Source organism: Ixodes scapularis, unplaced genomic scaffold, assembly GCF_016920785.2.
Source record: "Ixodes scapularis isolate PalLabHiFi unplaced genomic scaffold, ASM1692078v2 PGA_scaffold2__306_contigs__length_199485367, whole genome shotgun sequence".
NCBI classification, from domain to species: Eukaryota; Metazoa; Arthropoda; class Arachnida; order Ixodida; family Ixodidae; genus Ixodes; species Ixodes scapularis.
In genome coordinates this window covers 167,615,349-167,633,452 of record NW_024609857.1, presented here as the reverse complement: position 1 = coordinate 167,633,452, position 18,104 = coordinate 167,615,349, and the positions used below count along the sequence as shown (strand labels likewise).

Genomic DNA, 18,104 nt, shown 5'->3' with positions numbered 1-18,104 from the left:
CGGCTGCCGAGAGGTTCTGAGAAGCAACTCGCCGATCGCCTGCGGTGTGACCGTCACGGGTCCCATGTCGCTTGTCACTCGCACGACTGTGGCAAGTGTGAACGCAAGTTTAAACCTTCTACACTAACAGCTTGTGATGCCACTTCGTACATGTCACGAATTGCACTCTTGGCTTTCCGGTCCTCAACCACGTCTGGACTGACTACATAGCAAAATGCCCTGTAAACAAGGAATCCTGGATGCAGGCACCAGCTGCGACCAAATTATAAGTTAAACTGCACCATGTTGTCGAGAAAAGGGGGGACCACAGAATCCATCCTGCAGGATGATGCAAATAATGCAAATATCTTACTTAGTACATCAATGATGTTGTGCTTCCGTGCAAATTTGTTATCACTGATAAGATTGCACTGCTGAACAAATCTTTTCAAAAACACTCCCCGTTGAAAGGTTATTCTTCCTGAACCACACACTAAAAAAAAAATTATTTCTGTACCTCTCAAGGACAAGTTTATTTTTAATGAGTCATGGTGACGAAATAAAGCAACGCTTACTTTTATATGCAAGACATATACTGTGCACCACTGAGAAAAAATTATGTGAATCTATATAAGCACTGATATGAAATATCCAAAAATTGATATGTGACATATGAAACTGATATAAAATATCCAAAAACGAATATGTGACATATGAAACTGATATGAAATATTAGAAAACTGATAAGCGACGTATGAAACTGATATGAAATAGCCAAAAACGGATATGCGACATATACAAACTACTAGGCTTATATGATATGTTTTCATATCATATAAGTTCTGATATCAAAATGTGTTCAATAAGCTTATCAGAAATAAATTCATATAATTTTATTTTGAATATACGACGTCCTCCGCGGGCAAGGAAACACGTGGCTTAAAACTTCAGTGGAGCGGCTTGATTTATTGCCTTTCAAATAATTACGGAATCAGCGTTTACTTTTTACAGCAAAGCTGTCTATGGTTAGGTTCGGGCAGATCGTCTCCGGGGTCATGCCGAGCGTAGACCAACAATTTTGTACAGTTAATGCTGCAGCCACCGGCGGAGAACGCGCGCGCCTTCACCGTATAAAAGATTCGAAGTTAATACCCAAATTAACACGTTGACGAACGCGCGTGAGAGATGCCATTCGTCACAAAGCCTGGCAGATCACCACGAGACAAGGCCGCCGAAAATGAAAAGGAAGACCGGCAGACAACAGATGACAGGAGAGCCCTGTAACGTGCGCCCCGCTGCGGCGAGACGCCCAAACACACTTCTCCCGAGCGATGGAATGTCCGTTCGTGCTCCTCGCCTTCCTCGCGCTACCGCTTCTTTTCTCGTCGGGTTTGAAAAACTATGTTTCGGGTCCTCGCCGCTGCAAAAGTTGTGCGCTGAATGCCAGGTTCCCCGAGAAATGCTCTCTGCTACCAGATCCTCGCGCTTCAAATCTGCGTCCGGGCCAGGGTGTAAGATAGACAGGTGGGGAAACGGCCCATAGAAACCTACCGCAGCGCCGTGACCGGATTGTGTACTCGTCTGCTTGCGGGTACCCCGGTTTGCGACAGATGGCGCTGCGGTGAGAAGAAAAAAATTGGAATCGAATTTGCATGAAACTTTATTGGAGTGTGCGCAAAATAAACCGAGAGCACGACAGTCCTCCACTGAAAATCCACGAGAAATCTTCTCCGTCAGTTTAGCCGGTCGCCAGCGTTCGCCCAGCTGGAGTGAGAGTTCGCGGTGCTCCACATAGATGGCGCCACAGAAAAAGAGAAAACCGAGGGAGACACAATCCGGTCGCTCATTTGGCTCTCGTTTCCCCACCTGTCTATCTTACACCCTGGTCCGGGCACTCTATGGTTAAGTCGTCGAACTGCCAGGCATAGTGAGTATAGAAGAGTTCTGATATGACATTCTGTCCAATAAATATAGCAGAAATAAATTCATACAAATTTTTTTCAGTAGGGGCACCAGTTTTTTCACCGGACTTCGCGTCGGAGCTGGTCTCTGACGAGTTCTGGTTTCTTCCAGCTACGGCGTCCTTTTGTCATCAAACTCATTGCCGCTTCCGAGACACGCCCCCAGCGATACCACCGTCAGTGGGAAAGGCGACACGGACACGTTGGGGTCACCAACAAATCTCTTCTTGTCTCTTATACAGGTTCGTAAGCAGTTTCGCAACTGAGAAGTCAAGGGGGACTGTTTGTGCTTGCTGTAGTGCTGCATTGTCCAGGCGGGTTGTGTGAATATGTGGTTTGTTTTTGGTTTTCATTGATGGCATATCATTTAACATAACGTCCCACTTAGAGTGTTTGCAGATGATAGTATTACATATTACAAAATGAGGAACCACAACGGCAACATTAAACTAAAAGAAGCTTCGGGGGCAATAATGAATTGGTCTAAAACGTGGTAAATGAGCCAAATTATGATAAGACAGTCGTCATGACCGTATCATGTAAAAAAGAGACGATCCATTTTAATTACTTACTTGAAAGGCAACCTCTCAGGAGAGTTAAGGAATACAAATATTTAGGACTTTGTTTTAATAGTAAACTCGACTGGATCCAGCACTTGGAAGCGACTGTTAATAAATCGAGGGGCACATTGGTCGCGTTGAGAAGGAAGTTAAAATTTGATGATTCAGATACTAAACTTATTGTCTATAAAAGTTTTTTTAAACTTCTGTTAGAATACGCCTGCTCACTGGCATCCTTACACGCAAAATGGAATTCTCATGCTTGAAAGTATTCAGAAACTAGGTGCTCGGTTTACTGTAAATAATTTTCGTAAAGGAACCTCATCTACAGAACTCGTTCACATTGCGTAGCCATGAGAAGGAGTTCTGTAGATGAATATTTGCTCGTGCAAACAAGAGCAAATTTCGAGACAAATGTTGTAGACAGAATATTTTCTCTTGCAAACAAGAGCAAATATTGAAATATCAAAAGTACTGTATAATATTCTCAATGGCACTATTCAAATCGAAAGCTCTGGCTACTTAAACCCTTTATCGAGAGGGTCCCAACACCTAAACCAAAATAGAGCATTAAAACAATACAGGTTTGACATTGACTGTTTTAGATATTCCTTCTTTCCTCTGGCAATTCAAGATTGGAATGAGCTACCAAACGATACTGTCATCTTAACTGTTGAAAATTTCATTACTGCTGTGAAAATTTTACTTAATTGTGTTTTTCAAAAAAAACTTTGGTTGGGGCTAGTTGGTTTATATTGAATAAAACGTTAAAAGCCACGAACAAAACAGGACGAAAAAAGACACACGTACGACACGGACAGTCGTGTGCCCGTTTCTTACGTGTGTCTTTTTTCGTCCTGTTTTGTTCGCGCCTTTTAACCTTTTAACTGGGTCTTTCCTTTTTCTGTTTCTGTTTATGCCGATACCTTTTTTTGTCGTATGGTGTACCCACTTCTACTAAGGCTCCTTGAGTGGAGCCAGTGGCACTCCCATATAAATAAATTAAAAAATAAATATACACATATTGTGCATGTCAAGCGGAGAGGCAAGTCAATTGTTAATTGACACATTACATTAGAAGAATAAAGGATTATACTAACTATTATTGCGGACGTTGTGAACTTCGCAGATGTGAGCTTCCATTGCACTGCATTTTCTATGTGATTTATTTTATTTGTCGATAATTAATTTAGGGGCTGACGAAATTCCCCTATTTTTATAGGGAACAGGGACTGATCAGGCTCGTGGCATTTTTCCTGCCTTTTTCTCTACGACAATGGAGTCTATAAAAATAGATTTGAATAAAGTTGATTCTTTTCTCGCTTGAATGTTACTGTCTTCAGAGGCATTATGGAACTTGTCTAGTCAATTTACACCCTATCGTAATGCTTTCTCACCACTTTCATGGAGGTGGTCTTTGTTTGTGTGCTAAAATATTTTGTCGTTTATTTTATGTGAGCTGTTCAGGCTTCATTCCGCACAAGACTGGTAACCTGGGTGAGTTCGTGACGCATTACTAACAAAAAACAGCCCAAAATATTGATGAAGGACAGGTATAAAGAGTAGACACGACAAGCGCCGACTTACAATTGAATTTTAATGTGAAAAAACATGAAACCGTCGAACCACCCAAATACTGCATATCTGCCTATTTTAAAAAGGTATTTAGACGCTCGCTTCAAAGCGACATGTGAGCAATCTCGCTGTTAAACAAAGCGATAGACGGAGAGCTGTCCCACCTCCTTGCATCGTGACATGCTGAACGCCTTCCCAATCTGCCCGGTTCTTTGATCAGTGTGCCGCGTCACAATTGCAGTGTCAGTAAAGCGTTGCACACACCCGCACCTGTTGTAACAGTGTACCGCCAAATGGCCGGAAAGAGAAGACCTCACAACCGTCTCACGCTCTCTGAACCTATCATGAATGCATCTGCCCGACTGCCCTATGTACATTTCTCCAAACGACGACGGGATCTGATAGACCACCCTGTCAAGAAGGTGCTTTTTATGCTTCTTTGTACAGCCTTATTGTCGCTCGTTTGATCGTGCCACATAACTTTTCCAGCTTCCAAAAAGCGGAAAAGAGCACCCGCACATGATGTTTGCTTGCCACTTTTTTTTCATTATATGGCTAACCTTGTGTATATAGAGGAGTACTACCGGTTTAACGCTGGGTCTTATCTCCACATTTAGATATTTACACACGTCGACGGCTACTTGATACTGCCCCCCCCCCCCCCCCCAAATAAAAAATACACAAAGAGCTGGGCTGGTATAATTGTTTTTAGGAGGTGTTCAAGGTCAAATCGGAGGGGTACAAGTTTACTAACGAGAAGGGGGACCTTACAGTTTTTGGATATCATACTTCCGCGACAGCCTTCGCACGTCTGCTGGCAAAGTCAAAGGTCAAAGAAATGCCTGCTTCCATTGGAGTCCAACCACTCAAAAGTGGTCAAGAGAGGTATTGCCATCTCGTGTCCGCGGGCTGCGCCGTCGAAATCATGCCTACACAAACTAACGGAGAGTTTTCGGTCACAGGTGCATAGACTGGAACAGGGGGGGTATTCCCTTCTTGTGGAAGTAGTGGCAGCCCTCTTGAAGAGACTCCGGAGGAGTGCTGGTGTACCGGAGAGAACAAGACCCAGCTTTAGGGGGGTCCGGTAATACTCACCGATACACCCAAGGTTATTCGTGGAATTTTAGGAAAAAAAGGCGCGACGATTTCACGACGGGATGTGTTTAGAGTGCGGCAGCTGTGCTGGCTTTTTCGACGATATGACGATGACGATCGATTGACAGTGTGCCGATCGTGCGTCACACGGTGATCTGATATTGAAATGACGTTGCGTTGACTTAGGGTAGATACGATCTTGATAAATAAATGATCATAAGGTCGTGATGCGTTTTCAAGCCAAATTTAACGGGGAACCGGAATCGGTGTATAGGTCACGTGAGGTAATTTTGTTTTGCTAAATTTAGCGGGGAACCGGAATTCGTCAGCAGAAATCGTGATGTCCGGTCATGTGACATCAATTTTCCCGTCAAATTTAGCGCTGAAACTGATTGGGTGCATAAGTCACATGACGTAAATTTATCAGCTAAATTTAGCTGGACCCCGAATTTGTCTGTATGTCCAGTGACGTCATGTCACGGGACATTACTTTTGTCACCAAATGTAGGCGGAAACGTTTTTATTTACGCTCACACCGTCGCGAAACCGGGGGACGGTCCACTAACAGCTGTTGCTATGAAAAGTGTCAAGCACTTCATCTGCTGCTGTTCTTTTGCGCTCCTAGGAAGCTGGAAACGTTTTGTGTCACGATCGAACCTGTGACAAGAAGGTTCCATGTAGTATTTTGATTTGCACGAGATGGCGCTACTTGACATCTCCTTTTTAAAGTAGCCATCTCGTGCATCCATGTAAAAGAATAAAAAGGACAGCACGCGACGGCATGAGCCGCGCGTGATCTGCGGCCTCATCGGCCAGTGTTCGCCCCGCTCCTGAATCCGTTGGTTGTCCTTTCTTCTCGCTCCGGCGACCGTCCAGGTCCGCTCGGGGCATGTAGTTTCCCGGCTACGTCGAACGTGAGTCACCGGCGCTTGCGTCCAATGTAGCCAGGCTTTAGAGCACCGCCGCGTCGGCGCAGAATATAACATTTTGGCGACGAGGATGGGATATTTGTTTTAATATGTAGCATTTCCTCTTTTGTAACCCGGGATTCGGGAGGGGGCTTCACTCCGCGTCGCGGGTCAGTGGTTGAGGAAACCGGCGCGTAACTGTATTCATGAAATGTATTCCTTTTTGTTCCGGGTGAACGGTAGTCATAGTTTGCGGGAAGGCCGCGTTTGATGAGTTTCGGGGGGAGGCATTAGGCCTAGGTTTTCAGTACGTTCCATTTTCATCGTGAGATGACTTCGTCATCTTCGTCTTCGAGCGGCCCAACGGCGTTCCCGCCGCCGGCCGTCTTTTTGGCAGTGCCCGGTCCGCCGATAGTAGCTTGGCCGGCATGGAAGCGTGCTTTTCTGACTTTTCTTGACGCGTCGGCGTTGCATCTCGTAGAACCGTTCCGAAAAAAAGCCATCCTGTTTTCGCTGTTGGGCACTGAGGGCCAGCGCATCGTGGATGCATTTCAGCTGTACGAGACGGTTGCGGTGGAGGGGACTGACGAGTTCCAGGTTTTTCTGGAGGCAGTCGAGAAGCATTTTGAGTTTTCGGGTAGTATCGCGCTTGAACGCCAGAAGCTGCGCGGTTTGTTCCAACGTCCTGGCCAGTCGGTAACTGAGTTTCTTGCCGTGTTGCGCCATCAGGCTTCGTTTTGTGCTCTGGGGAACGCGCTCGATGAAAGACTTTGCGAGGTTTTCTTGGAAGGCCTGGAGTCCAGACGCGTCCAGGATCGCGTTCTGCAGGAGTGCGAGGGCAGCGAGCTGCCAACGCTGTCGCGGGCTATCCAGATCGCTCGCCAGTACGAGCAGAGAGCGAAGACGGCCGCAAGTTTTCGGCGGCGAGAGTCGCAAGTCCCGGTCGCGGCAGAAGTCCAGCGTGTCCAGATCGAGAAACATCAAACGGCAGCAACACAAGATGGCGGCCAAGCGTCGTCTTCTTTCATCGAGCATGGGCAAGATGGCTACAGCGGCTACCCTCCCTGGCCTCAACCTGGCTACCCGCCGTCGCAGCTTGGACCCAGGATTCCTTGGGCTCCGGTGGCCTCCGGTCACATGCCCCGTTTTCCGGCGAGGGTGTTCCAGCCTCAGCGTGGGCGTGAGCCCGCTCCGCCTCGGACGGGTGGGATTGGAGCAGACGACGCCTGCTACTTCTGTGGACGCCGCCGTCATTATCGGGCGGTTTGCCCGGCGTCTCAAGCGACATGCTTCTTATGTGGAAAGTGGGGACACTTTGCAGTGGCGTGTCAGAGTCGTCGCCCGCCGGCGGCTGCCTTCACCTACGATCGGCGACAGGCATCGTTCCCGGTTCAAGGCCGTGGTACTCGACGGACCTTCGCCGACAGACAGTTCAGAGGGGACCGGCCCGGCCGGGTGAACGTGGTCGGCCAGTCGCTGTCTCCTGAGGAGCTGCCAAGCGTCAGGCTGACGGAGGAACCTGTGGTCGTCGGGACGGCCGAGCGACGAGAAGGCGGCAGCATGCGTCGTGACGCCTTCATGGCCGAGATCACGGTAAATGGGACCGCTCTTCGTCTTCATGTTGATACCGGTGCATGTGTGTCGATCCTAAATGAACGCATGTTTAACGAAGTTAACAAGCAGCGGAGGATAAAGTAACATCCGCCGTCGACGCCTCTCGTCCACTATTTGCAAGAGACCATACCGGTACTTGGATGTTTTGTGGGACAAGTAATTTTTAAGAACCGCTGGACAACGTTGGAGTTTTACGTAACCAAGACTGGACGTTCGTTACTCGGCATCGACGCGGTCCGCGAGTTGCAACTGGTGTTGAATGGCGCTAAACATGAGTGTTTGTATGCGAATGCAGCTCACGGAGGAGGAGCATCACAGCGGGATGTGAGGCCCATGCCCAACCCGCAGCGACGACCGTTCACCGCGTCGTCCTGTCAAGCATCGCAAGTCCCTGGTTCTCGACCAGCGGCAAGTTCCAGACCTTCATTTGCGGAGAACCCGTCTCCTGCTTCATCGGTCTCTGAAGAGGCCACACCTAAAGTCTTCGAGGACGAGTCAAGTCCGCAACGTCATCCTGAGAGTCAAGAGCTCTACAGTCCTGAGAGTCACGGACTACACGGTCCACAAGATCATCCGGGGAGTCAAGCGGCCCAAGGTATGCAGCGTCATCCAGAGAAATCCAGTCCTTCAACGAGCCTTGTTGGTGGTTCCTCGAAGCGAGACGCATCCAAGTCGCCACCTGGCTTCGAAGATTTTGGACATCTTTTTAGCCCGGGGTTGGGTCTGCTGAAGAATCACTCGCACAAGGTCAAGGTGCGGCACACAGTTCCACCAGTCCAATCAAAGCTCCGTCGCCTCCCGATGACCATAAGGGATCGGGTTTCCGAAGAAATTTTCAAGCTGGAGCGAGAAGGCGTAATTGAACGTGTCGAAGCCTCCGAGTGGGTGTCACCTATTGTTGTCGTCCGCAAGCCCGATGGCAACATCCGTATGTGTGTGGACCTACGAGCTCCGAACCAGGCCGTTGTCATTGATTCATTTCCACTTCCTTGCATCAATGAACTGTTGAACTCTCTACGGGGAGCGGCGATCTTCTCCAAGCTGGATTTGGCGTCCGCCTACCATCAAGTCCGTCTCGACCCGGTGAGTCGTGACCTCACGTCTTTCATTACCCACGAGGGGTTATTTCGCTTTAAGAGAGTTTGCTTCGGGCTGGCATCCGCACCCGCAGCTTTCCAGCAACTCATGTCCAAAATCCTAAGGGATTGTCCAGGCGTTCAGTTCTATCTGGACGATATCATCGTTTATGGATCCACTTTGAAGGAGCACGATGAGAATCTCCGTCGTGTCTTGTCTCGAATTTCCCAAGCAGGAATGAAGCTAAACCGTAAAGGTGTTTTCCAAGTACAGGAGCTCTCATTTTTGGGACACCATCTTTCCGTGAAAGGTTTAGCACCCCTGTCATCCAAGGTAGATGCGGTCCTAAATTTTGCAACTCCCTCTGATGCAGTGAAGTTAAGAGCATTTTTAGGGCTGGTAGAGTACTACAGCAAGTTCATCCCTCATTGTTCCACGGTCGTCGAACCGATGCGTCGTCTCCTACGTAAAGGAGTTCGTTTCAACTGGTCTCCGGAAGTCGAGGCCAGTTTTCAGAAAGTAAAGACTTCCATCCAAGAAGCTCCAATTTTGGCCATGTTTGACCCGGCGTTGCCTATCGTCGTGGCCACAGATGCTTCTCAGTACGGTCTGGGTGCTGTTTTGCAGCAGCAGTATGGTAGCCAGCTTCGTCCTGTAGCCTTCGCGTCTCGCTCGCTCACTGATGCAGAGCGAAGGTATTCCACGGGCGAGAAGGAAGCTCTCGCATGTCTTTGGGCGTGTGAAAAGTGGCACGTGTATCTGTGGGGAAGGTCTTTTGTCATTCGTACTGACCATCAGGCGTTGGTCACGTTACTGTCCAACAAAGGTTCCGGAATCCGTCCTCTAAGGATCACTCGTTGGTCCTCCCGACTTCTGAATTACAATTTCAAAATGGAGTTTCAGAAGGGCGCCACCAACGTCGTTGCTGACGCGTTTTCACGGTTGCCAGTGTCTGACACTGAGGAGGGCATGAGATTCGACGAGGAAGTTGTTTCCGTCGTAATGGCTCCTTTGTCGAAAGGCGGTTTTCAACAGGCTACGGCCAATGACATAGTTCTTCCTTCCGTCATCCGCTATACTACCTCGGTTTGGCCTGAAGATAGTAAAACCAATCCAGATCTCCGGCCTTACTATCACGTCAGAGACCAACTGTCGCTGTACGACGGTATTTTGTACAAGGGAGAAAAACTTGTCGTCCCTGTCGAGTTTCGAGACCGGATCGTGGAAGTAGCACACGAAGTTCATCAGGGGATCACAAGAACCACAAGTGTGATCCGGGAACACTACTGGTGGCCGTTGATGAATGAACACATAAAGAACAAGATCCAGAACTGCACGGTGTGCCATGCTACCGACAAACCAGTGAAGGCTGCACCGGCTCCCTTGCAGCCCATCCAGTTTCCAAGTCAGCCCTGGGAAAAGCTAGGAATCGACATCGTGGGCCCGGTTGATCGTGCACCGGCCAGTCAAAGGTTTTTTTTGGTACTCATAGATTACCACTCCAAGTGGCCAGAAGTTCAAGCCACGTCTTCTGTGACTTCTGCGACTGTCATCAGCTTTTTGAAGAACGTTTTTTCACGCGAGGGACTGCCCTGCGAGATTGTGTCAGATAATGGAGTACAGTTTACCTCCCATGAATTTCAAGATTTCTTGCGTCAACATGGCATCAAACATAGGAGAACGTCATTATACCACCCCCAATGTAACGGGCAGGTGGAAAGATTTAACCGAGTCCTGAAGTCGTGCCTTCAGTTAGCTGTTGTACAAGGTCGTCCACTTCCAGATGCCGTCCGAGACCACCTGGAAGCGTACCGACGTACGGTACATCCTGCAACAGGATTTGCACCATCCTTTCTCCTTCATGGACGAAATCATCGGTCTAGACTAGACGTACAAGGCATGCCGACTAGGACGGTACCTGACGATCTCTTGGAACGTCGAGCTCAGCTACAAGGAAGAGTACAGCGCTATCAACAAAACATGAAAGATTATTCTGACCATCGTAGAGCTGTACGACACCCTCAGTTTCATCCTGGGCAGGCTGTTCGCGTATTCAAGCCCACCCATCACAACAAGTTGCGGAGTACATATACAGAACCACAACGGATACATGCACAGTTAGGAGCTGCTACATATCAACTCGCTGACGGTAGGAAATGGAACGCAGCGAAGCTTGCAAAGTCCATACAGCTGCCTCCAGCACAAGTTCCTGACTACGGTTGGGATGATGATGATGATGAAGATGACTTGTATATACCTCCTGCAACTCCAGTGGTTCCTGTACTGACCCCTGTCCGTGGAAGCACTTCAACGTCCCAAGTACCAATTATCTTTTCTTGCCCGGAGGGTTCCTGTAACCCCGCAGCGTCTGGTCTCTTGGGGAGACCCGGTTCATCTGCTGCACCCATGGCAGGTGCACCTCGCCATGCAGCGCTGGGTTCTCCCAAGGAGCCAGATCTGTTTGCTGCGGCAAAGTTTACAGTTCCGGTTGCTGCGGCCGAGTCTCCTGCTCCGCGTGCTGTACCGGGGCCTGTTCCTGGACCTGTTCCTGGAACTGTTCTTTGAGCTGTCCCTGGGCCTGCCTCTGTTCCTGGGGGCCCTGCTCCTGTTTCCGAGGGGAATCTCGGGTCGGCTGTACCCGACATGATCGGGATCTCTGCACCTGAGCTCTGCCCTGCTTCCGTGGCAGACGCTGGACAGTCTGTGGAGCCTGACAGGCTTGTCAGGCCTGTTCCTGAGGCTGCGGTCAGGCCTCTCCCTAAGCCTGTACTCAGGCATGTTCCTGAGGCCGAGATCAGGCCTCTCCCTGAGCCTGGTCCCGGTCCTGTTCCGGCGGTCAGGCCTCTTCCTGGGCCCGTGGTTGTTGCTGCTCCGGACGCTGTGCCAGGGTCATCACCAGAGTCCGTGGTTGCAGAGCAACTACCTGTCTCCGATCTGGCAGTTTGCCCAGACACACGGGCAGAACTGCTCGTTTTGCCGTCGCCAGAAACGAGTACACCTCTGGAGTCTTCGGGAACGAGTACGCCATCTATGCCTCCACTTGAGGATTCAGTGGAAGAACTCACGACCGAGTTCCACACACCACCCACGATCTCCGAGCCATCTACAGCTCCTCTACCACCAGCGAGGCAAGGTCGGCCAATACGCCAGAGAAGACTTCCGCTGAAGTTCAAAGACTATATTCTTGCACTTGGCGATGATAGTTTTCAGTCAGATTCGGAGTACAGTGACTAAGACTTTTGTAGTTATGTTTTCGTAAAAGGTCATTTTTGGTATCAAGTTTGGGTACATATAGAACATTAAAAGCATATCACTGTTATAGCAAAACCTTGGCCAAGGTAAAAATGTCCATGACAAACACAAGATTCTAAACAATAACCAAACTAACAAACTAACAGTCAACACTACAATGTGTCATGGACATTAAAATAGGTATGGTTGGATGTTTCATTTTCTTCCCAGGAGGAGGAGAGATGAGAGTGCTCTAAGTTGAAATATGACTCTTGGAATGAAATTTTGATCGTCATGTGACTAGTATGATGCAACCTGAACTTTCAGTGAAAACCCGTTTTGTTCGGATGACTTGTTTAGGATTTTGTTGAATTTTCCGTGTCGTGCACACAAAGAACGTTTATAAACAATCTTTTGCGAATTTCATATTTTTTTTTTTTGTGTTTCAACGAACAATTTTAAAACCAATATTTCCAGTGAAATAACGCAATTTTCGGGTGGTGAAGTGTTTTGATTTTCGTTATTTTTTCACATAACGAATGTATAACGTAAGTCTTCCTCCCACAATTTTCTTATTTTTTTTAAAGGGAGGGAGAATGTAGTATTTTGATTTGCACGAGATGGCGCTACTTGACATCTCCTTTTTAAAGTAGCTATCTCGTGCATCCATGTAAAAGAATAAAAAGGACAGCACGCGACGGCATGAGCCGCGCGTGATCTGCGGCCTCATCGGCCAGTGTTCGCCCCGCTCCTGAATCCGTTGGTTGTCCTTTCTTCTCGCTCCGGCGACCGTCCAGGTCCGCTCGGGGCATGTAGTTTCCCGGCTACGTCGAACGTGAGTCACCGGCGCTTGCGTCCAATGTAGCCAGGCTTTAGAGCACCGCCGCGTCGGCGCAGAATATAACATTCCACAAAAAAACATAAAAACAGTTTGTGAACTCTGAAGTCGGGGTGGTGTATAAGTTCCGTTGCCGTGTGGGAAAATAAATAAACATAGGGCAGTCGGGCGAGTGCATTTAAGATAGGTTGAGGGAGGCAGATGCGGCTGTGAGGTCTTCTCCTTCCGGCCATTTTGCGGTACACTGTAACAGGTGCGGGTGTGTGTCACGTTCTGCTGACACTGACTCTGTGACGCGGCACGCTAATCCAAGAACCAGGGGGGTTGCGGAGGCATTCAGCGTGTCGCGATGCGTGGAGGGCATGTGGTTCAGCTCTCCGTCTACAGCTTTGCTTAGCAGCGAGATTGCGCACATATTTCGCTTTGAAGCAAGGTTGGAAATACCTCGATAATATAGTCAGATAGGCAGTTCACACAGAAAAAAAAATAGAAACACTAAAACTAGACTAGGGGGCAGGCACTCTCAGTTCCTTCAAACAACTTTGAGTGTCATTGAAAGGACTGTGAGTGACTGTCCCTCGTCGATTTTCAGCGTTTTTATTCTTTCTGCGTGAACTGTAGTCTATCCACTGCGCTCTACTACATGTACCAGAAAGGAAGTGTTTGGCGTTTTGGGTGTTTCGACTATTTTATGTTTCTTGACATTAAAATGCAGTTGTAAGTCAGCGCTTCTCGTTTCTACTCCTTCTGTCTGTCCTCAGTTCATATTTTAGGCTGTTTTTCGTTCATTCCATAATTTGCGCAGTACTAAAAGAGATCAATTAGTCACAGTGTATTGCAGCGCAACTTATGTAACCTTGCTCATGAGAACCGCAGTGCTCAGCGGCTCAGCAGACGACGTTCCGCTCAAGAAAGAAAAAAAAAAGCTGGATTGTTGCTTCCTCATTGTCGCTTGCTGCTGCCTGGGCGTTACGACTGGCGGGCCCACCCGAATCCTACTGGCAACACCACACACTTTGCTCTTTTTTTTTTCGATCGTAAAACGAGAGGGGGGAAGTACAAAAGGTTATTTAAATTTGATCTAACGGCTTTTGGTTTCAGTTTTGGTATTCCGCCATCGAATGCGCACCCCAAGATCGTAATCTGTTCCGAGGTAGGAGCTGGAGCAATGCCAGCCAGAACCAAAGGCCCGCGCATTACGTCACGGTTAGTGGATCTCCAACCAGCCCCAAGCGGCAAACAAGGTGGAATTTGTCGAGACCCACCGCTAAGCGGCAGCTACGCCCGCGTCGTGGCGTCACCGTCCGATAACCTCGTACTCGTCGGAAGATTCTGAAAGATGCGCTGGCGGTAATGCTGACGAGACGGCACTGCATGGTGGACCCACTGGTGATGACGTTTCGGGGCGGGCCTTGGCTTCTAAGTGCTATGAACTGGAGTCGGGCGTTTCGTGCGGCCACGTTTCCGTCGGGACGTCGGGGCTCACAGGGGTTGTGGGTGGGCGCTCGCGCCGTCTCTCGCTCTAAAATGGTGGATTTGGAGCGAATTTTGCGCGTGCTAGACGCGCTCACCTTTTGCGTGGGCAAGGCGGTGATAACTCTCCCGAGGAGGTGGATTACGTTTCGACGCAGAAGAAGAAGTGTCCTCCTAGAACGTGATCTTAGGTATAAAAAATGAAAGACGTTTACAATTCTTTGTAATCCGAAATTAAAGCTCGGCTCTTGAGGAGGGGGAGGGGAGGGTATGCCTCCCCTCCCCCTCGCACCCCTCTTCTGTCACCTCCTCCTGGCCTCCTATTTAACGGAACAAAATTTAGCTAAATTTCCAGCTAAATTTAGCTAAAATGTTCTCGCTAAATTTAGTGGTAAACTCTCCCGCTAAAGTAGTGGGAAATTTTGCGAAACTTTTCCCGCTAAATTTAGTAGAAAATTTAGCGAAAATGTCCCTGCCAAATTTAGTGGGTTAAGTTTCCCCGCTAAATTTAGTGGGGAAATTGACGTCACGTGGCCTCAACACCAATTCAGTTTCTGCGCCAAATTTAGAGGGGAAACTCCGGCGCCCCATAACGCAACTTGCGCCGTTACGCCGACGCTGACGCCGACGTCAGCGCTGCTCAACCCGAAAACAGGCGCCTAAAAGCTGCGCTCTAGAAAAGTGTATATGTATATCGGGGGATTACAATCAGGGTCTCATGCAGTGTTTCATTTACTGCGACAGCAGAAACTCTACGAGAAGCGTTCGAAGCCGCAACAGAGCCTTCGCATTCCTCGAATCAGTTCATAGCCCCGAACAACAGCCTCCTCTATTATAGGCTACCAGCTCTCCGGAGTCCTGGCGAGCTTCGCTTTAGTCGTTTAGTACTTTTTAGTTCACGATGGGACCTCGGAACTCCCTATCATGCTCCACTTCATCCTCCTACGAGCGACCCGAGGTCCCGGCGACGCTGGCATCTGGTTGTAATTGCACATACCTTTGCAGCGCGCAACACCATTCGCCGAACATCTAGTACACCACTCAAAAAGTTGCCCCTCGAAAGGTAAAACTGTAATGTTGTATTTCAACCTTCCAGTGTGCAAATCAGCCACCCTCGCTTTTTCGAGTCTCCCCGGACAAATGTCGTCATATGCACCATCAGAACAACCTCACGTCCTATTGTTTTTCGTTTCTCTTGCTAGCTATCTAGTGTTTGGTTTGTCATAAATCAAGTTCATACTAAGAATTTATCGGTTTCAAAATCTAAGCAACCGCGGATTTCTAATCCACGCATGAAAGGACATCAAAATGCTCTTTCAAGATAAAGAAGTAACCACCGTATATAAGGTTAGCGCATCGCAGCTCATAAGTGTAGTCTTTACGCATGGTGAATATTATTTTATTATCATATTGTTCCTCACAGCTATTTGACTAAATTATTACGAACTCGTCCAAACAAAAAGTGTTTTTTTTTTTTTTTTCGTTTTCTGCCTAATACAGGGCATTATACCATGTGTTCGTCCCAGAAGTTGAATCCTCTGTGTGCGTCCCGCACGAGTTAGATTCATTTTAATACGTTACAAAATACTGGCTGCTGTTGTGATAGTAAGCTTAGCATGCGACCGAAGACAGCGCCAGTGTGTTCCCATCGAGCCCACTAGCAGCTTACTTGGCTGCAGCGCCGCCGACGCTCACGTTCCCACGCACTCGCCTCTCAGTCTGCACTACACCCTCATGTTCTTAACATGGATCGTCTATTCTTTGCTGTATGCATCCCGTCAGTTATATAAAGTATGTTTCTGCTCCCGCTGGCCTGTTACTCCAACAAAACTACATAGTCGCTACGAGGCAGGGGGGAAGCGGACGGCCAGAATGACTACCAAGTGGATGTCGGCGCCTACAAGTGACCCAACGCAAGCAATGCGACCTGCGTAAAGGCGGAGAGAAAACCATGAAGGATGCCAGGTGATTACTGTCCGCAGAAGCCCTCGGACGCTCGAATTCTGCGTTAGCCGACAGATTTTTTTTTTTTCGGCTCCGAACCATGTTACGTAAAGTTGTTTGAATTTAATGTGTACTGTTATCGTTAATCTTGGCTTGTGATTACGCCTTTATAGATCATCTTATTTGTCTTGCTGGAGAGACGAGAACGACGGGCATAACAAAGTCGTTTGCATATTCCGCATACCTCGCAAAACCACTTCCCCAGTCATTTTGCGAAACACAGACTCCGTGAGAAAACATGATTGCGCTTTAAGACAGGGACATAGGACATAGGAGCAATCCTGTTTCTCACGTACAATACCAACTCGCCCAACAATCAGCACTTGACGGAGTCCACACCGTCCTGACTTACCGAACTTTTACCTGCTCTAGAGCAGTTTGTACCTGCTAGTAGGTACGTCTACTGAAACTTGAAATTAGGGGCAGTGCCAGAGAGAACAGTGACAAAGTTGGGAAAGCTTGCTCGCACCCCCCCCCCCCCCCCCCCATTTCTGAACTCTCAAGTGATTGTACCATAATAAAACGCCTCTTCCCAAAATAAAGAAAAGGCACTATGTTAATTCACTACGTAAAAAATGCTCTCAGTTCATGAATCTGTGGGCGGGTAGAAAATCTTGCCCAAATTTATTCACACCGCATCATGAGCGCAACAAACCCTCAGGAGATTTTCAGGAAAATATCGGTGGTGACTTACGTTTCCCTGAAATTTTGTATAACCGGTCGTTTGCAGGACCGAATCATCTACTCGAGCAGTCTGCGTCGTTGTGCAAACACGTCGCTGTGCAAACGCAGTCCAACAACACAGAGCATAAAAACGGCAGATTTAGGACAACAATCCGGAGTCCATTGATCAATTAAAACGACGTAATTTTGTTGAAATCGCCCCGCAGCTTTTCACTCACGGTATGCGTCGGGAATCTTCCACATTTTGAAACGAAACGAAGGGAGATTTACTTTTGAAAACGCTCACTGCCACAGCTCGCTGCGTCCTCCCGAACCAGCTGTACCGGATCAGCTGACGACGACGGGACTGAACCCGTTGAAACTCAACCCCACAACAACCGATTTGCCCTCCGTGTTAGTGTAGGTTTCTACTTCCAAGGGGGGCCCCGCACTACACATCACGAACGTTTCAGTTCTTTGTCGCATCGAGGTGTAGCACCAAACAGAACGAGATTGCCGAAGTCAACGCAACGCTGTCGTGAACGTTGGCTTGTATTTGCGCACTCGTGGACCCTGTGACTCCCTTCTCTTTCGAAGCACACACGGCGATTACGAAGGATACTTTCCGCCTTCCGGGAACATCACAGGGGCACTTCTCAGGTCACGTCTTCGCTACATGTGCTCGCAAACCGCGAAGCTTCGCGCATCCCGTCAAACCAAAACAGTACCGGCGCCATGTTGAACGTGCGTTGTTGCCAGATTTTCTCCGACCAAACAGAAACAGCGAAAGTAAACCGCTAGCTTCCAGCGTACATCGGCGGAACCTTCCCCCCGTTCCCGTCCCCCCCATGCGCGGCGTTCGACAAGACGCGCCGGAAGTCCAGACGCTGCCTACACCTCACCCAAGTCAATCCAAGAGCAAATCCAAGAGTGAGGGGCGAGGCGTACTTCTCCTAAGCGCGGGTCGAAAGAGCGGGTGTTTCAAATGTGGAGAGGCTGTGACTCCGTCTAAGTTAGTCTTGTGGCGGAAATATTGGTGTGTTTTTTTTTTTTTTTGTTTTTTTTTTTGCGGAAAATTTGTTTTGTGACATGCTTGTCCCGATTAGGCTGTTTAAAACACTTTTTT

At 48.4% G+C, this 18,104-nt stretch overlaps 1 protein-coding gene across 1 annotated transcript; it reads left to right on the top strand.

Moving 5' to 3' along the window:
* Positions 1-5,852: 5,852 nt before the first annotated feature.
* On the top strand, positions 5,853-8,152 carry LOC115324072. Its single transcript, XM_040217440.3, has 2 exons — positions 5,853-7,671; positions 7,988-8,152. Exons 1-2 carry the CDS (start codon positions 6,409-6,411, stop codon positions 8,018-8,020), a joined length of 1,296 nt encoding a protein of 431 aa, XP_040073374.2. The 5' UTR covers positions 5,853-6,408; the 3' UTR covers positions 8,021-8,152.
* Positions 8,153-18,104: the final 9,952 nt, after the last annotated feature.